We start from the raw sequence: 12,284 nt of genomic DNA on the forward strand, positions 1-12,284 counted from the left end.
TACAATGAGCTTTTCCTGCATCCTGGCTTAATTTTTAAGCTTCATGGGGTGTGTTTAAAAACTCCTCTGTCATTGGTTTGTTCCCCTCTTCAATGCAATGTAATGTTATTTGTTATTACCCCAGGCTTTGGAAGGGTTAACCAACTGGGCTAAATACAGCAAGCATCCTCATGACAAGCAGTATATCAGCCTCGTCAGCGTGTTCAAAATGCTCAGCGAAGACACTGACTTGGCATGTTGAGTGCATTCACTGTGGCTCAAGCATTGCTGGAGGAAGAATTCACATCTTTTACTGAAGTGAAAGTGCTAATACACACTGTAAAAGTACTTAGTTCAGTACAAGAAAAAGCATTTACAGTCATTAAAGTGAAAGCCTAGTACTTAAAAGACAGAGAAAGCTTCCTGTGACTGTTAGGCTAGTATTTATCATTATTATTATAACACATGCAGTGGTGTAAAAGCAGGATTTTACTGTTGTAGTTGGTTTGAGGTGGAGCTGAACTTCAACTGTTTTGTATCTAACAGTTAATATTTCACTATAGATTAGTATGCTGATTGTTTTCTTCATAAGTCACTGGGTTGTCTGATTTATAAAAATCTGAATGTACAGAAAAATGTTAACCTGGCAATAGCCAGATTTATAACTGTGTAGTACTTGATAGTACTCCACAATATCAATCTGGGACTGCGCTCCATGTAAATCCGTTCGGAGAAAGAGGCACGGACTGGACAATGCAACAGTATGTCCCGCCTCTGACAGGTTTGTTTTTTAGCCAATTGCGGCAAACTTTATATGCACAACATCTTTAGCCATCCAGAAAATGCACAAAGCGCCTCTCATTGTTCTTCCCTTCAAAGAAGCGATAGGGAATTCAGCTAAAACTGACTAAATAGCAGGCATCTACACGATCGTTGTCCTCCGTTGCCATGTTGTTTGATCTACTGGTGCTGTGTTTGTCGTCACATCCCGGATATCCCGCCCATTATTCCCGTCCCACACATGAATTACTGCCTGCGTGATTGGCCGCGATACCAACTTCGGTGCTGTAACGAAAAGTGAGGCGGGAGCGGAGCCAGATGGTTTCTTGAGGAGATTGTGAACTCACAAATATTGCGAGAAATCAACTTGCTGGCAAGGTTAGAAAAATGTGCCAAAAACCGCCCTAAAGAATGATCAGCAGTAGTCGCCAATTTTCTGTCGTTTGACTTATTAATGAACTAAAACGTTATATGCTGTACTTGTATAAACCTGTTGAGTGGGTTTTATTTATAACACAACATCTTATTTTATATGTCCTTTGTATGATTTGTGTGTAAAAATCTAATTTGTAAAGTAGCCAGTTCCAGCTGATTCTGGATTTTTTGAGCTCATACTGACTTTTAGAGAGTAAGAATTTCCAGTATTGATTTAGCAGCCAGAATTGTGCGTACATACTTTTGAGTTGTGCGGAAAAGGGAAAATTACTGATATACGTATATTTCACTAGTGAACAGTTTACCATGAAGACAAAGCTTGACTCCTTACCACCGTCTGCTCAGCTGTGATATGTGCTCTGCAACATGTGCTGCAGATGATGCAAAGTGTTGAAAATAATGGAGTTGTAGCTCCTCTGCTGGACAAACTATGTAATACCACTATTTCTAAATTACTCCAAGCATGTTTTTTATGGATACTGATTTGGAAAAGAATGTTTTTTATTCTGGCATTTATGTGTCAATATTTATGCTATAATACTGGTTCATCTGTGATAGACTGATATCAGTCCAATAGTAGACCAGTAGTATCGACCAACCAACAAGTCCTCAAATTCATATGACCGCATCGCTCGTATGCACCGTGCACTGGAATATGACCCGTGAGAGCGTATTTACATTAGCGTCCCTACGGGGAAAAGGAACGCATTATGGATTTAATTCACGAAACGGCTTTTCCGTCGCAAAACGGCTTTTTCCTCATTTTCCACACAGGGTTTAGGTTATGGTTAGGATAGGGACAGGGATAGTGTTAGATAAAAGTTTGTTCATGCTGACGTTTCACCTGCGACTCCGAAGTGTCATATTTACTCAACCGCTAAAGTCGCATACGTCAAAACGTAACACTGGGTCGTAATACAGGGCGTGTACAGACGACCTATGTGGTCGTTTTTTTGTTCGAGGACCGGCTGCGACCAACTGATATATCGATCAGGCTCTAAGTAACTAAAGGTGTCGGTTACATGTGATGAAGCAAAAAGCAGGATATCCTAATGAGAAGTGTTGGAGCAGATCTACAAAAAATACTCAATTTGTAATTAAGCATGTACTTTAGTTAAATGTACTTTGTTACATTCCCCCACTGTCCTCAAGCTAATAGTCAAGAATAACATGAGTCATAATGATGTATTAGTTCAGATCTCTTTTTTCCAGGTATGCAAGTTGGCTTTAAAGGTCAAATTTAACAAGTTTGGCTTTTATTTTACATGTAATTATGTAAAATTACAATATTACAGTGTGTGTGTCTTTGTTAGGTGGTAGTGGGATTTTTAGGATTTTTACTAATGCTTAAAATTGAGCCAGTTTGTGCATTCAGACATCATTTAGTTGTACATTTTCAACACCCCTCAGAGTGTTTCTCGAAGTTTATTGATCAAGCTGAAGTGAGCTCATAAAATTAGCCCTATGTGAAATTTAAAAGAAATCTAAAATTAAAAAGCATTAATAACTTTTGAGCAGACCGTTAATGAGAATGAACTAGATGACCATAGTGAATTTTTTTTTAAAGATTCTCTATATTTTGAACGTAATGCAGAGTGGAGACACTGCATGTCTGTTTTTGGCATCAGTATTTGTTTACTTTTATCAGGTGTTTGTTCCACATGTTCAAGATTTTCCTACCAGACAGGAGTTCTAGTTGCAGATAACCTGTTGATAAGTGCCATGTGTTAAATGTGACACCCTCAGTGGAGCACTTTATTTAGAAACCTTATCACTGTGTATGTGAAGAGGCTCTTCTAGGTGTCAGGAGGCAGAACTGGATGTTTTCTGCCGTCAGTGGTCGTAGTCGTCTTGCTGGTTGGCAAAAGGCTTGGCAAGAGTTCAAAACTACTTGCAGTGCTTCATATGCTTCATTACTGTACAGAGATTCTTGCGAGCATCTTTACTGATGAGCTTCCTTTTAAGCGGCCACCACTAATTAAATGTATTGGGCATTAAGCCAATCACTAATGTGGGCACACAGTGAGATCAAACACAGGTTTAATTAAAATGGCTGACACAAAAATGTGAAGCCAAAACTGTAGCACATTCTGCGGCGGCTTTAGCCAAACCCTAAGTGAAGGAAACTGCTTTGGCAGCGTGATCCTGTTGTTATTGGAAGCAGCCATGTTCACACTCCAGTTTTCAGGGGTCGTGCACTCCTAAGAGTTGCCATCTGCACTGAGCGAGCCGCTTGAATTTACTCAGCAGAGCAGCAAAACTTTGGCACCCAACTGGTTTATTTGAGCTTGCACGGTTTCACTACATTACATTTTATTGTTTTATGTATCAAAGACGGAGCTCCTCATTCAGGGTCCTTTCTGACTCGTGTTGCTCTTGGATTTGTAATGAGGCATCAGAAGGCTTTGCAGGGAGGATGACTTGGAGCAATCTGTATAGCTGCAAGTGCGCTTAGTGCTACTACTGCGGGAATGTGATTTCTAGTTTGATCTGATTTGATAAACATGGCTAATGCACACTGGCAGGACAAACACTCCAGGAGAGCGGAAAGACAGGCCCCAGGGTTGAGGGGAGGGTCACGCTGCTGCAGCTAATGCCATTAACCCTTCTGCTGCTGACGACATCCTGCACTTTCACAGGATGGGACTTGAAGTTGTGCAAACAGGGAGTGAGCAAACTCAAATGGTTTCCGCTCTGTGCTGCTGCTGCCGGAGCTCCTGATAACCCTGTCTTCCTGCCACCGCTGATAATGACTGTTCGCTCTTGAATCCCATTGTTAATGACTGTCATTGTTTTTTTCCACTATGACCCAACATAACTTCGCTGATATTTCGTCACGGTTGGTTTTCTGTGTTAAGCCCAAGTAACCTCAGTTTTACACTATGGGAGGATATCACCGCTAATTTAATTCAGCTGGTGTGATTTGCTCTGCAGATTTGGAGGTCTAGCAGTGAAGAAGCCTCACCCACGTTCGAGTGAAAAGAATGATTTTGGCAATCAGGGGATGAGGGAATGGAAATAGATTGCAACTGCAGAGCCAAGTAACAATCACAAACAAAATTTTATCTGCCTGTCACGGCAAAATATCCCACTCCCAAAAAATCCAACCTAATCAGAGTTCAAATCTCATTTTTGAGCTGGTAAAAATTAATCAAAACATGTTTCTCTTGTATTATTTTCTTTTTTGTACCTCATATCATGTTGTCAGTTTGACTGTTAATTGGCTGTTTCTTCTCCTCGAGCTAGAAAATTTTACATAATCACGTCGTAATTTCTTGCATTAAAGCAGCTCCTCGTTTGAACCCACCAGTCGTCCATGCTGACTGACACTTGTCTTGTTCTGAACTTGAGAGATGCTGCAGCGTTGGCCGCGGTTCTGTCTTGCTCAGCCCTCTCTGTGGTCAATGACTCCCTGGACAGATATGAAGAATATTTATGGATGGACTTGTGGAGCCGTTTGCCTGCAGCACAAGCAGAGCTGGCCGTCCGCCTGCTCACTGAAGATTAGCTTTGACGTTTCCTCCCCAAATCCGCTCTGATTAAATATTTGCTGGCTCATTTAGTATGAATGTGAATTAATGGTCAGTCAGTGAGTTCATGTCCACTCCACTTGAGTAATTTCTGCAAAGAGACCTCTACAGCACCTCCTGCCTCTTGGCTGTTGCGTTTCCTCTTCCTCTGACTGTTCACACTTGATTTTCTTTAAGCATTCGGCTTGTTTTTAGCTCCAAATGAGGAAGAAGTTCACCTGTGGTTGCTTCTAGGAGAACAAATATGCAGTACACAGCACGGCAGCCATATGGAGACCCGACTCTGGGGGCTTAGGCCACCTTTATGTTGCTCTAGTGTTGACAGTGAAAATGCTCTGTTGTGCCTCTACTTTATCTTAACAAATATTTGGATTGTAATTAGGTTTAGTGCAGATGGAGGCTCTACATGACCTTAGTGATCCTTTGAATTGAAATGTCAGGTGAATTGCGTTGAAATTTGGTGCCATGTCTGTGATCTGATCCAGTTATTGGTATTATCAGGTTAAAACTAATGAGGTTTATGAATAAGCACGACGAAATAATCATTAAACTAAGCTGGTGAATAAAGTGAGCAGTATACCTGCTGTAAATCTGCTGCTAATGTGACTGTAGTGTGCAAACTCTTGTTTCTTTTGTCCTCATATTATACAAAGGGTCCATACAGTTGCTTTTATTAATGTCTTTAGAAACTGCAAATTAGATACAGGTAGAGTTTAGTTTCATCTTCGTAACCGAGGGGATATGAATTATTAACACCAGTAATTAACCTGTGTGTGGCCCTGCTGCGCTCATGCGAGGCAGAGTGGTTTAAATATCACATGTATCCGTGTGTCAGTGTCTCCATCTGTTCTCTCCCATAAACTGTGTTTTCAGAACAGAAGCACTTCACTGCTTTTCAGCTGCAGCGGCTCAAACACATTGTTTGCACACAAACAACGCTCTCTTGTGCATCTTTGCTCCTGACCTTCAAAAACCTTAATCCCAACGAGGACCACTGCACATTTTCCGGACAGTGTTTCACTCCACAGTGAGCAGCAAGTACGTTGAAATATGCAGTTTTATTTTTCTAGTTCAACCTTGCAACCCGATCCTCAATATGATTCAATTTGTCCTATATTCAGTTTGAAACAAAGAGCGGCTTGTTCAGGAGTCACTGTATCTCATTTTTCCTGAAATTATATATCTTTTTCTCCGTCATCATGGTGCAAAATACTGACACAGCGCTGAAAAATCATCATGGTTAGATGTGCAGAGGTGGAGTGAAGGGGTCACTTTTCAATAATGTTTATACAGCTGCTGAGCTGTCGAAATGAAGGAATTATCATACTGTGTAGCTGCATTCACGTGGAACAGATGCTGTTCATGGGAATGAAAATATCACTGACTTGACATTTCTGACATTTCAGACGAATGTTTAAAGGAATAGTTTGGAACGGGGGCTTATTTAGGAGAATATGGATGCCGCTCTTGCATCTGCTGATTGAAGCTACAGCCAGCTTAGCTTAGCATGAAAACTAAACAGAAAAAAAAAAATTCTGTTTGTGTTCAGATTAAACAAATGAGATACGACATGTTAACTGAGACATGAGAGTTGTATTAATCGTTCCATGCAAGACAGCAAGTACATGGTTTTCTAAAAATGTCAAACAGTTCCTGTCATGTATTTATTTGTTCATGCTCTAAAAAGCTTTTAACAGTATCCCAGCAACTAGACACCATAATAGAGTTATTTCTGGGGCCTTTTTTTTCCTTATTTTGAGACTTTGAAGCTTTCTCGTTTCTGCATTTTATATGACTTTCACCACACTAATATATTTTATTATCTTTCCTATTCACCCTTCACTCAGACCCCAAAACATTTAGTCTCTGGAAAACAGATCTCATTTTAATATGAAACGAACACTGAATAATTAAGATGCGTACAAAGACGTCAGTAATGGAAACCATCCTTACAGGCATTCCAAGCTTACTGTGCAGGACCCAGAGTTTTGAGTTTGTGGATGCTGCAGGTTAAAGCACACGAGCAGAACGTGATCCGTTTCTCCTTGAGGGTCCCTGACTCTTCCCAGACTGCCGAGGAGGGGAAAAGCAGAGGGCTAGAAAACCTAGAGGGGTGCCATTGAGGTTTCAGGTGACAAGTATTCTACGGATTTGTCCCGGGGCAGACAGAGAGCCACAAGGGCGAGTGTCCCCTTGAATGTTCTGGAAAATTCCCTGACCTCGAGGAGTGTTGCGTTACACCTTCCAATTGTAGCCTCGCAGGCTCGTCCCAGAACAGAGACTCCTTTGAGAGAGGCTGCAGAGGATTTGGAAAGTCAGCATTCAGAGAATCCCACTCCAAAAATGCAGGAAATCTTAAAGAGAATTCTGATTTAAAAAAAACAACAACAATCAATTACGGCATACGCTTTAGATTTAATGGATCAGAACACTTCACTTGACAGAGTTGTAACCTCTGCATTCTTTCAAAGTCACTTGTGCCTTTTTGCTCTTTTTCTGTCACCTTAGATCATCTAGACTAATGTTTTTTAATTTTCTCCAATTCCCACATGTTAGATCTCAAAGACTTCAGTGAAAATGCTGCAGGGTAGTTTTCTTCTTTCCCTTTTGGCTTCAGACAATGATAATGCAGAACTCCGAGCTTGATGCGGTTAAGTTTTTCTGACTGTTTCTGGTGCAATAATTAACAACAGAGATACATCTCTGAGATACTTAATTGCTTTTATTCTTGTTTTTTGATATCATTTGCTTATCTGTGTTGCATACAGTGAGTTAGTTGCTCAGTTAGTGAGTTTGACAGACGTATGACGGCAGTCCTACTTGGTATTCATAGTAAAGTTGGACATTAAACAGTTTTTTTTAATGAATTAGAAATGATATTGTGTCTGTGATGATACTTCTTGGATTATTTCAAAGCTTATTAGGAACTTTGAGGTGTGTTTTCTGTATTCTTTTATAACTTGGTCTTGTTATATCTCTTAGTCCACATGATGAACCTTACTCAGGTGTGTGCTCATTCTTTGTGTGTGTGTGTGTGTGTGTGTGTGTCTTTGCTGCAGATGGTGAGTCACGCCTTCTCTCTCCCGGATCGCCTCAGTGAATAGTCGCCTGCACAAAGCCGAAGGGATCTCAGCTCAGCCGGTAAATAAAAACCCTCTTCCTTCAGCGCAGCGTGGGAGAAAGTGCCACTGGTGTGCCGGTGGGGCATCTCTGTAGGCTGATGACTGGAGTGAAAGCAGCGTTGAGCGATCATCTTTCACTCAGAGCTGCTCACCTTTCATCCTGTAGCCCCTGAGCTGGCTGTCAGGTCCCGACCGTCAGCAGAGACGCTCTCACGTGGACACCATCGGCTGCAAAATCCCCCCAAAAAAAATCCTCCTCATGAGACTGAAGACTCATACATGAGGGGAAGATTAAGGCATTTCCACTGACTTTTTCCCTGGTGCCCAGTGGGGCTGTGTGGTGGGAGCTGGTGTTGATTCTTCTGCTTTATGAGTTTTCATCACTGGGAAAGAGACAGGGGGAGCCAGCATGGCCAAGCCTCTGCTGAAGATACAGCGCTACTTCCGCAGGAAACCTGTCCGATTCTTTTCCCTCATCCTCCTCTACCTGACCGCCGGGAGCCTCGTCTTCCTGCACTCTGGCTTCGTCGGGGACAGCGGCCCCGGAGCGCGAGGGAGCCGGGACTCTGTCGTGGCTTCAGAGATGGGCAGCCGGACTTCGTCGTCAGACACTCGGGGGCTCAGCATCATGAGCAGAGTGTTTAAGGAGACACGCAGGTCTGGACGGAGGTTTGGTCCTCCGTGGATGAAGAAGAGCGTACGTGAGGGCCATGAGACGGAGGGCAGAGGGGGAGACTACACCAGCAACTGGAACCGTGCACTTAAAGGGCGCAATGCCAAAGACATGGACGATGGAAGAGGTGGGTTAAACAGAGGTATAGACTCACTATGCTCCTGCAGATGGATTTTTTTTTTCAGTTTGGCACTTTTCCGCAGAGCCTCATCTGACCTCTGCTCAGATATTTTAGTTCTTGTTCACAGTGGTTGGCTTCTCTCACATGCAAAATCTATTATAAGAGAAGAAAACAATGCAGTGCACATGTGCGGATCAGCCAAAGCAGGATTTACTGGCTTTAGCAAGAACAATTCGCAGTGTTCCGAAATTAATGACTAGTCAGTGTGCATGAAACTCTCAGAACATTGTGTTTGTCATAGTTGTTGAGAGAGCAGGAAGAATAGTCAGCAGTTATTCAAACTTTATACCACAAGCTGATTCATAATGCACATCTGCTGGGAAACACACATGCTGCTTTTGTTGCACTTCATGCTAATATGAAACTGATTCAAGGAAATCTCTTGATTACAAACTGCAGCATCCTAATGACTCAACATTCCTAGCTGTAATTGTTTGTGGGGGAAATCTCTTGAGAGAGGAGTGAGATGATGATTATGATTAAGTCCTCTATCTCTTCTCGGTTGTAAATCCTTCAAGGATCTCACCCTCTGTGCTTCAGCTGCAGCTTCACTTTTGCAGCTCAGCACATGTTCAACAACACGATATAGCATGATGATTACATGACGGCAGGATTTACAGTTTTTATCTGCCTTTTTTGGAAACTGCACGATCGCATCAGACGGGGTTTACATATAAACTCCTGGTGAGCATGTGGCATCTTATCTGATCACGTCCAGAGTGGAATGGCACAAATATCCTGCCTACTTTCCAAATGAAACATTATCAAATTAGCTGCTTTGTAGATATCTTTTACTCCTGGCACTGTTTTCTCTTCCTCCTCGCTGCTTTTCTTTTCCTGTCAATCAGTTTCTACTCTCTTGGATAAATGATAAATTATTAAAAACAAAGTCAACAGTTCGTTATCTACAACATGTATTCCAGAAAGCACCCTGTGTTCAGTCCAGCTCCTCTCTCCATGATGACACGTCGTAGAAAATTGTAAAGGAGCTACTCAGATCCTTTACATAAGAAAACAGCAGTAATGATAACACACTGTTCACTCACTCCATTACAAGTATACCTTTCAGAACTTCTAATATTGAAATATTATGACTGAAATGGACTTAAGGTGTATTTTCATCATAATATATTCTTGGAATGTTGCTCCTGATGCATTGCATTTAATAACTACAGTTGTCAAATAAATGTAAAGTAAAAACTGCAACATTTTTCTCTGATTTTCCATAGAGGGTTATAAAGCAACACAACATGGAAATACTTTATTAAAACATTCCTCCGTCATAGAAATCCAAAGATGCTGTAGATATCATACCCAGTCCACTAACAGAAATATCACACCTTCACAGTTTTGTCACTAGAAACTTATTTTCAGATTTAGAAGTAAATCACTGTCATCCTCTCTTTTTCCATTTTTCTTGACATTTTAGCCTCAACACGACTTTGCAACTCGCCTCATGTCTTCAACAACAGTAACACTCCTTTGATCCTTCACTTCCTTGTTCTAAGTGTGATTGAACTTATAAGCAGTATTTTATGTTGTAGCAGGTGCAGTAGAATTCAGTTTGCTGTTGGGCAGTTTGATCTTCTGAACCCTAAAATGTACCGGCGGGTTTGAAAGACAAGCTGATCAGCAGATCAGAGCCAGAAACTGTAAGAACAGAAAAAAATGTTCATATTTTCAACTCTCAGAGCATCCATTAACTGCCCATCTGTGGTGTGTTGGTGATGTTCCACCGAGAAAATGATACAAATCTAAACAAAAATCATGAGTTTATCCTCCCTGCCTTATTTTTAAAAAAATGCCAAAAATAAGCTGATTGCACCAAACAGAATCTGTAAAAAAAAACAAAAAAAAAACAAACTGTGCTGTAATTGGCATGACCGTGAAGCCATTCCAGGTTTTTCGATTTTTTTAGGAAAAATAATCCAAGAATTTATTTCTTTCCAATGGTTTATGGCATTATTACTCCGAACTGAAGACAATTTTGAGTTCTCCCTACTTCTAGTCATAGTTGTGCTGTTTCCATAGAGGTGAAGGACTTTATACTGCAGTGAAAAATGAGACCACAGCGAGTAAAAATGTGACAGGAGCACAAAAAAAACAAAAGGAACTGCTTAGAGTTTGGAGGGTTAATCTCTAACGGTGTATATTTTAGAAACGGATCATATTCTTTGCATGTAGCTGTCTTAATTGTCATATATAGTTAATGAAATAAATGCACCATGTGTCTCAGTGACATGTAGTGTAGAGGTAAAAGAAGTATAGAAAAAAATCTTAAATAAAAATACAATTGTAGATATGTACAGTGCTCAAACAAAGTTTTCCACACCAACATCTGGTTGAGATACTGCAGTACTGGTTGGGAGACGACTGGAAAAGAACACAAGCTATTTAGTTGTTTCTAATTATTCATCAATAAAATTTTAAAGTAGATACTGCGTGGCCATAAATGACCCCAAGATTTTACTACAACTCAGTTTGAGTTATGTTGGTTTCTCGTGTCTCTGAAGAGTTCTGTACAGGCAGATGGAGAAGCTAAACTACCCCTAAATATGAAACATAAGTGTGAGTGAGTGATGCTCCGTCTCTGTTAGTGCTATGATAAAATGTGGAGGACGGACTCCTGATTTTTAACTCACTCTACTCTGGGAAAGACTCCAACATCTGCGAGCACGAAGAAGGTCAATCCAGAAAGAATTTTTAAAAGTATTCTGTTACAAAACCTCTGAGTCACAGTGCGGTTTGCTGCTGTGTATTAGAGTGCAGAGCATTACAGAACAGTGTTTTTCTAACTTGTGCAGTGTTAAGCTATTTTTTTCCACAATTCAAGGACAGGAAAACACCATGTTTACATGTACATTCAAGCTTTGGGTTATCTGATCAAATGAAGGTTTCTCTGTCTGCATCCTCCTTCCTCCCAGCCTTTTCCTTTTCTGAAACGCTAACCTCATGAGACTGCAGCTGAATGTGATGATGGAGTAATTAATAGCTTCAAAGCATTTGTTTGCTGTCATGCATCCAGCACCACTCATTACTTGGTAGACTTAACCACGTTACATTCGGGTTAAGAGATGTTTTCCCCCCTCTTACTCCAAAAGCAATCATTCTCTTTGGCTGTGAATGTAATTTGGAGGATGCATTGCAGTGTAAGATGCAGGCTGCAGCATTGTGTGGGGCGCCACTCACACACATGCTGTACTGATGGGACAACAAGCAGGCTGCATAAAGAATACACCTGAATCACATTAGTCAATATATCCCACTGGGTATAATGTTGTTTCAGAGGGTTTGTGTGTTTAAACAGTTCCATCTGCAGTTTCATCCTCTACTCTTAGGTCATTCTAGGCAGGAATGTGCTTATTCAGACCAGAGCTGCAGCTCCATTTAAATCAGCATTCCCCCTCCATCAAAAAGCAGATTATTTCCCAGCACAACAATAGTTAGAAGGAAGATTACAGCCCATTGCAGCTCACCACATGCTGCTCAAATGCAGGCCTTTAGAGCCTGACAATTAAAGTAATGCAGGGGGCTCTATGCTTCGGCCATTTAGCTATTAACAGAGGCTCAGAGGGGTAATAGCA

The 12,284-nt window shown here is 41.1% G+C and overlaps 1 protein-coding gene across 1 annotated transcript in view; it reads left to right on the forward strand.

Annotated features, from left to right (window-relative positions):
* Window positions 1–12,284, forward strand: part of wscd2 (WSC domain containing 2) — a 43,357-nt gene that overhangs the window by 16,976 nt on the left and 14,097 nt on the right. The window contains exon 2 of the mRNA XM_022198795.2: window positions 7,784–8,646. Coding sequence (XP_022054487.2) covers window positions 8,256–8,646 — 391 coding nt within the window. The 5' untranslated portion in view covers window positions 7,784–8,255. The remainder of the gene's footprint in view (window positions 1–7,783; window positions 8,647–12,284) is intronic.

The sequence above is a fragment of the Acanthochromis polyacanthus genome, chromosome 7, assembly GCF_021347895.1.
Source record: "Acanthochromis polyacanthus isolate Apoly-LR-REF ecotype Palm Island chromosome 7, KAUST_Apoly_ChrSc, whole genome shotgun sequence".
NCBI classification, from domain to species: domain Eukaryota; kingdom Metazoa; phylum Chordata; class Actinopteri; family Pomacentridae; genus Acanthochromis; species Acanthochromis polyacanthus.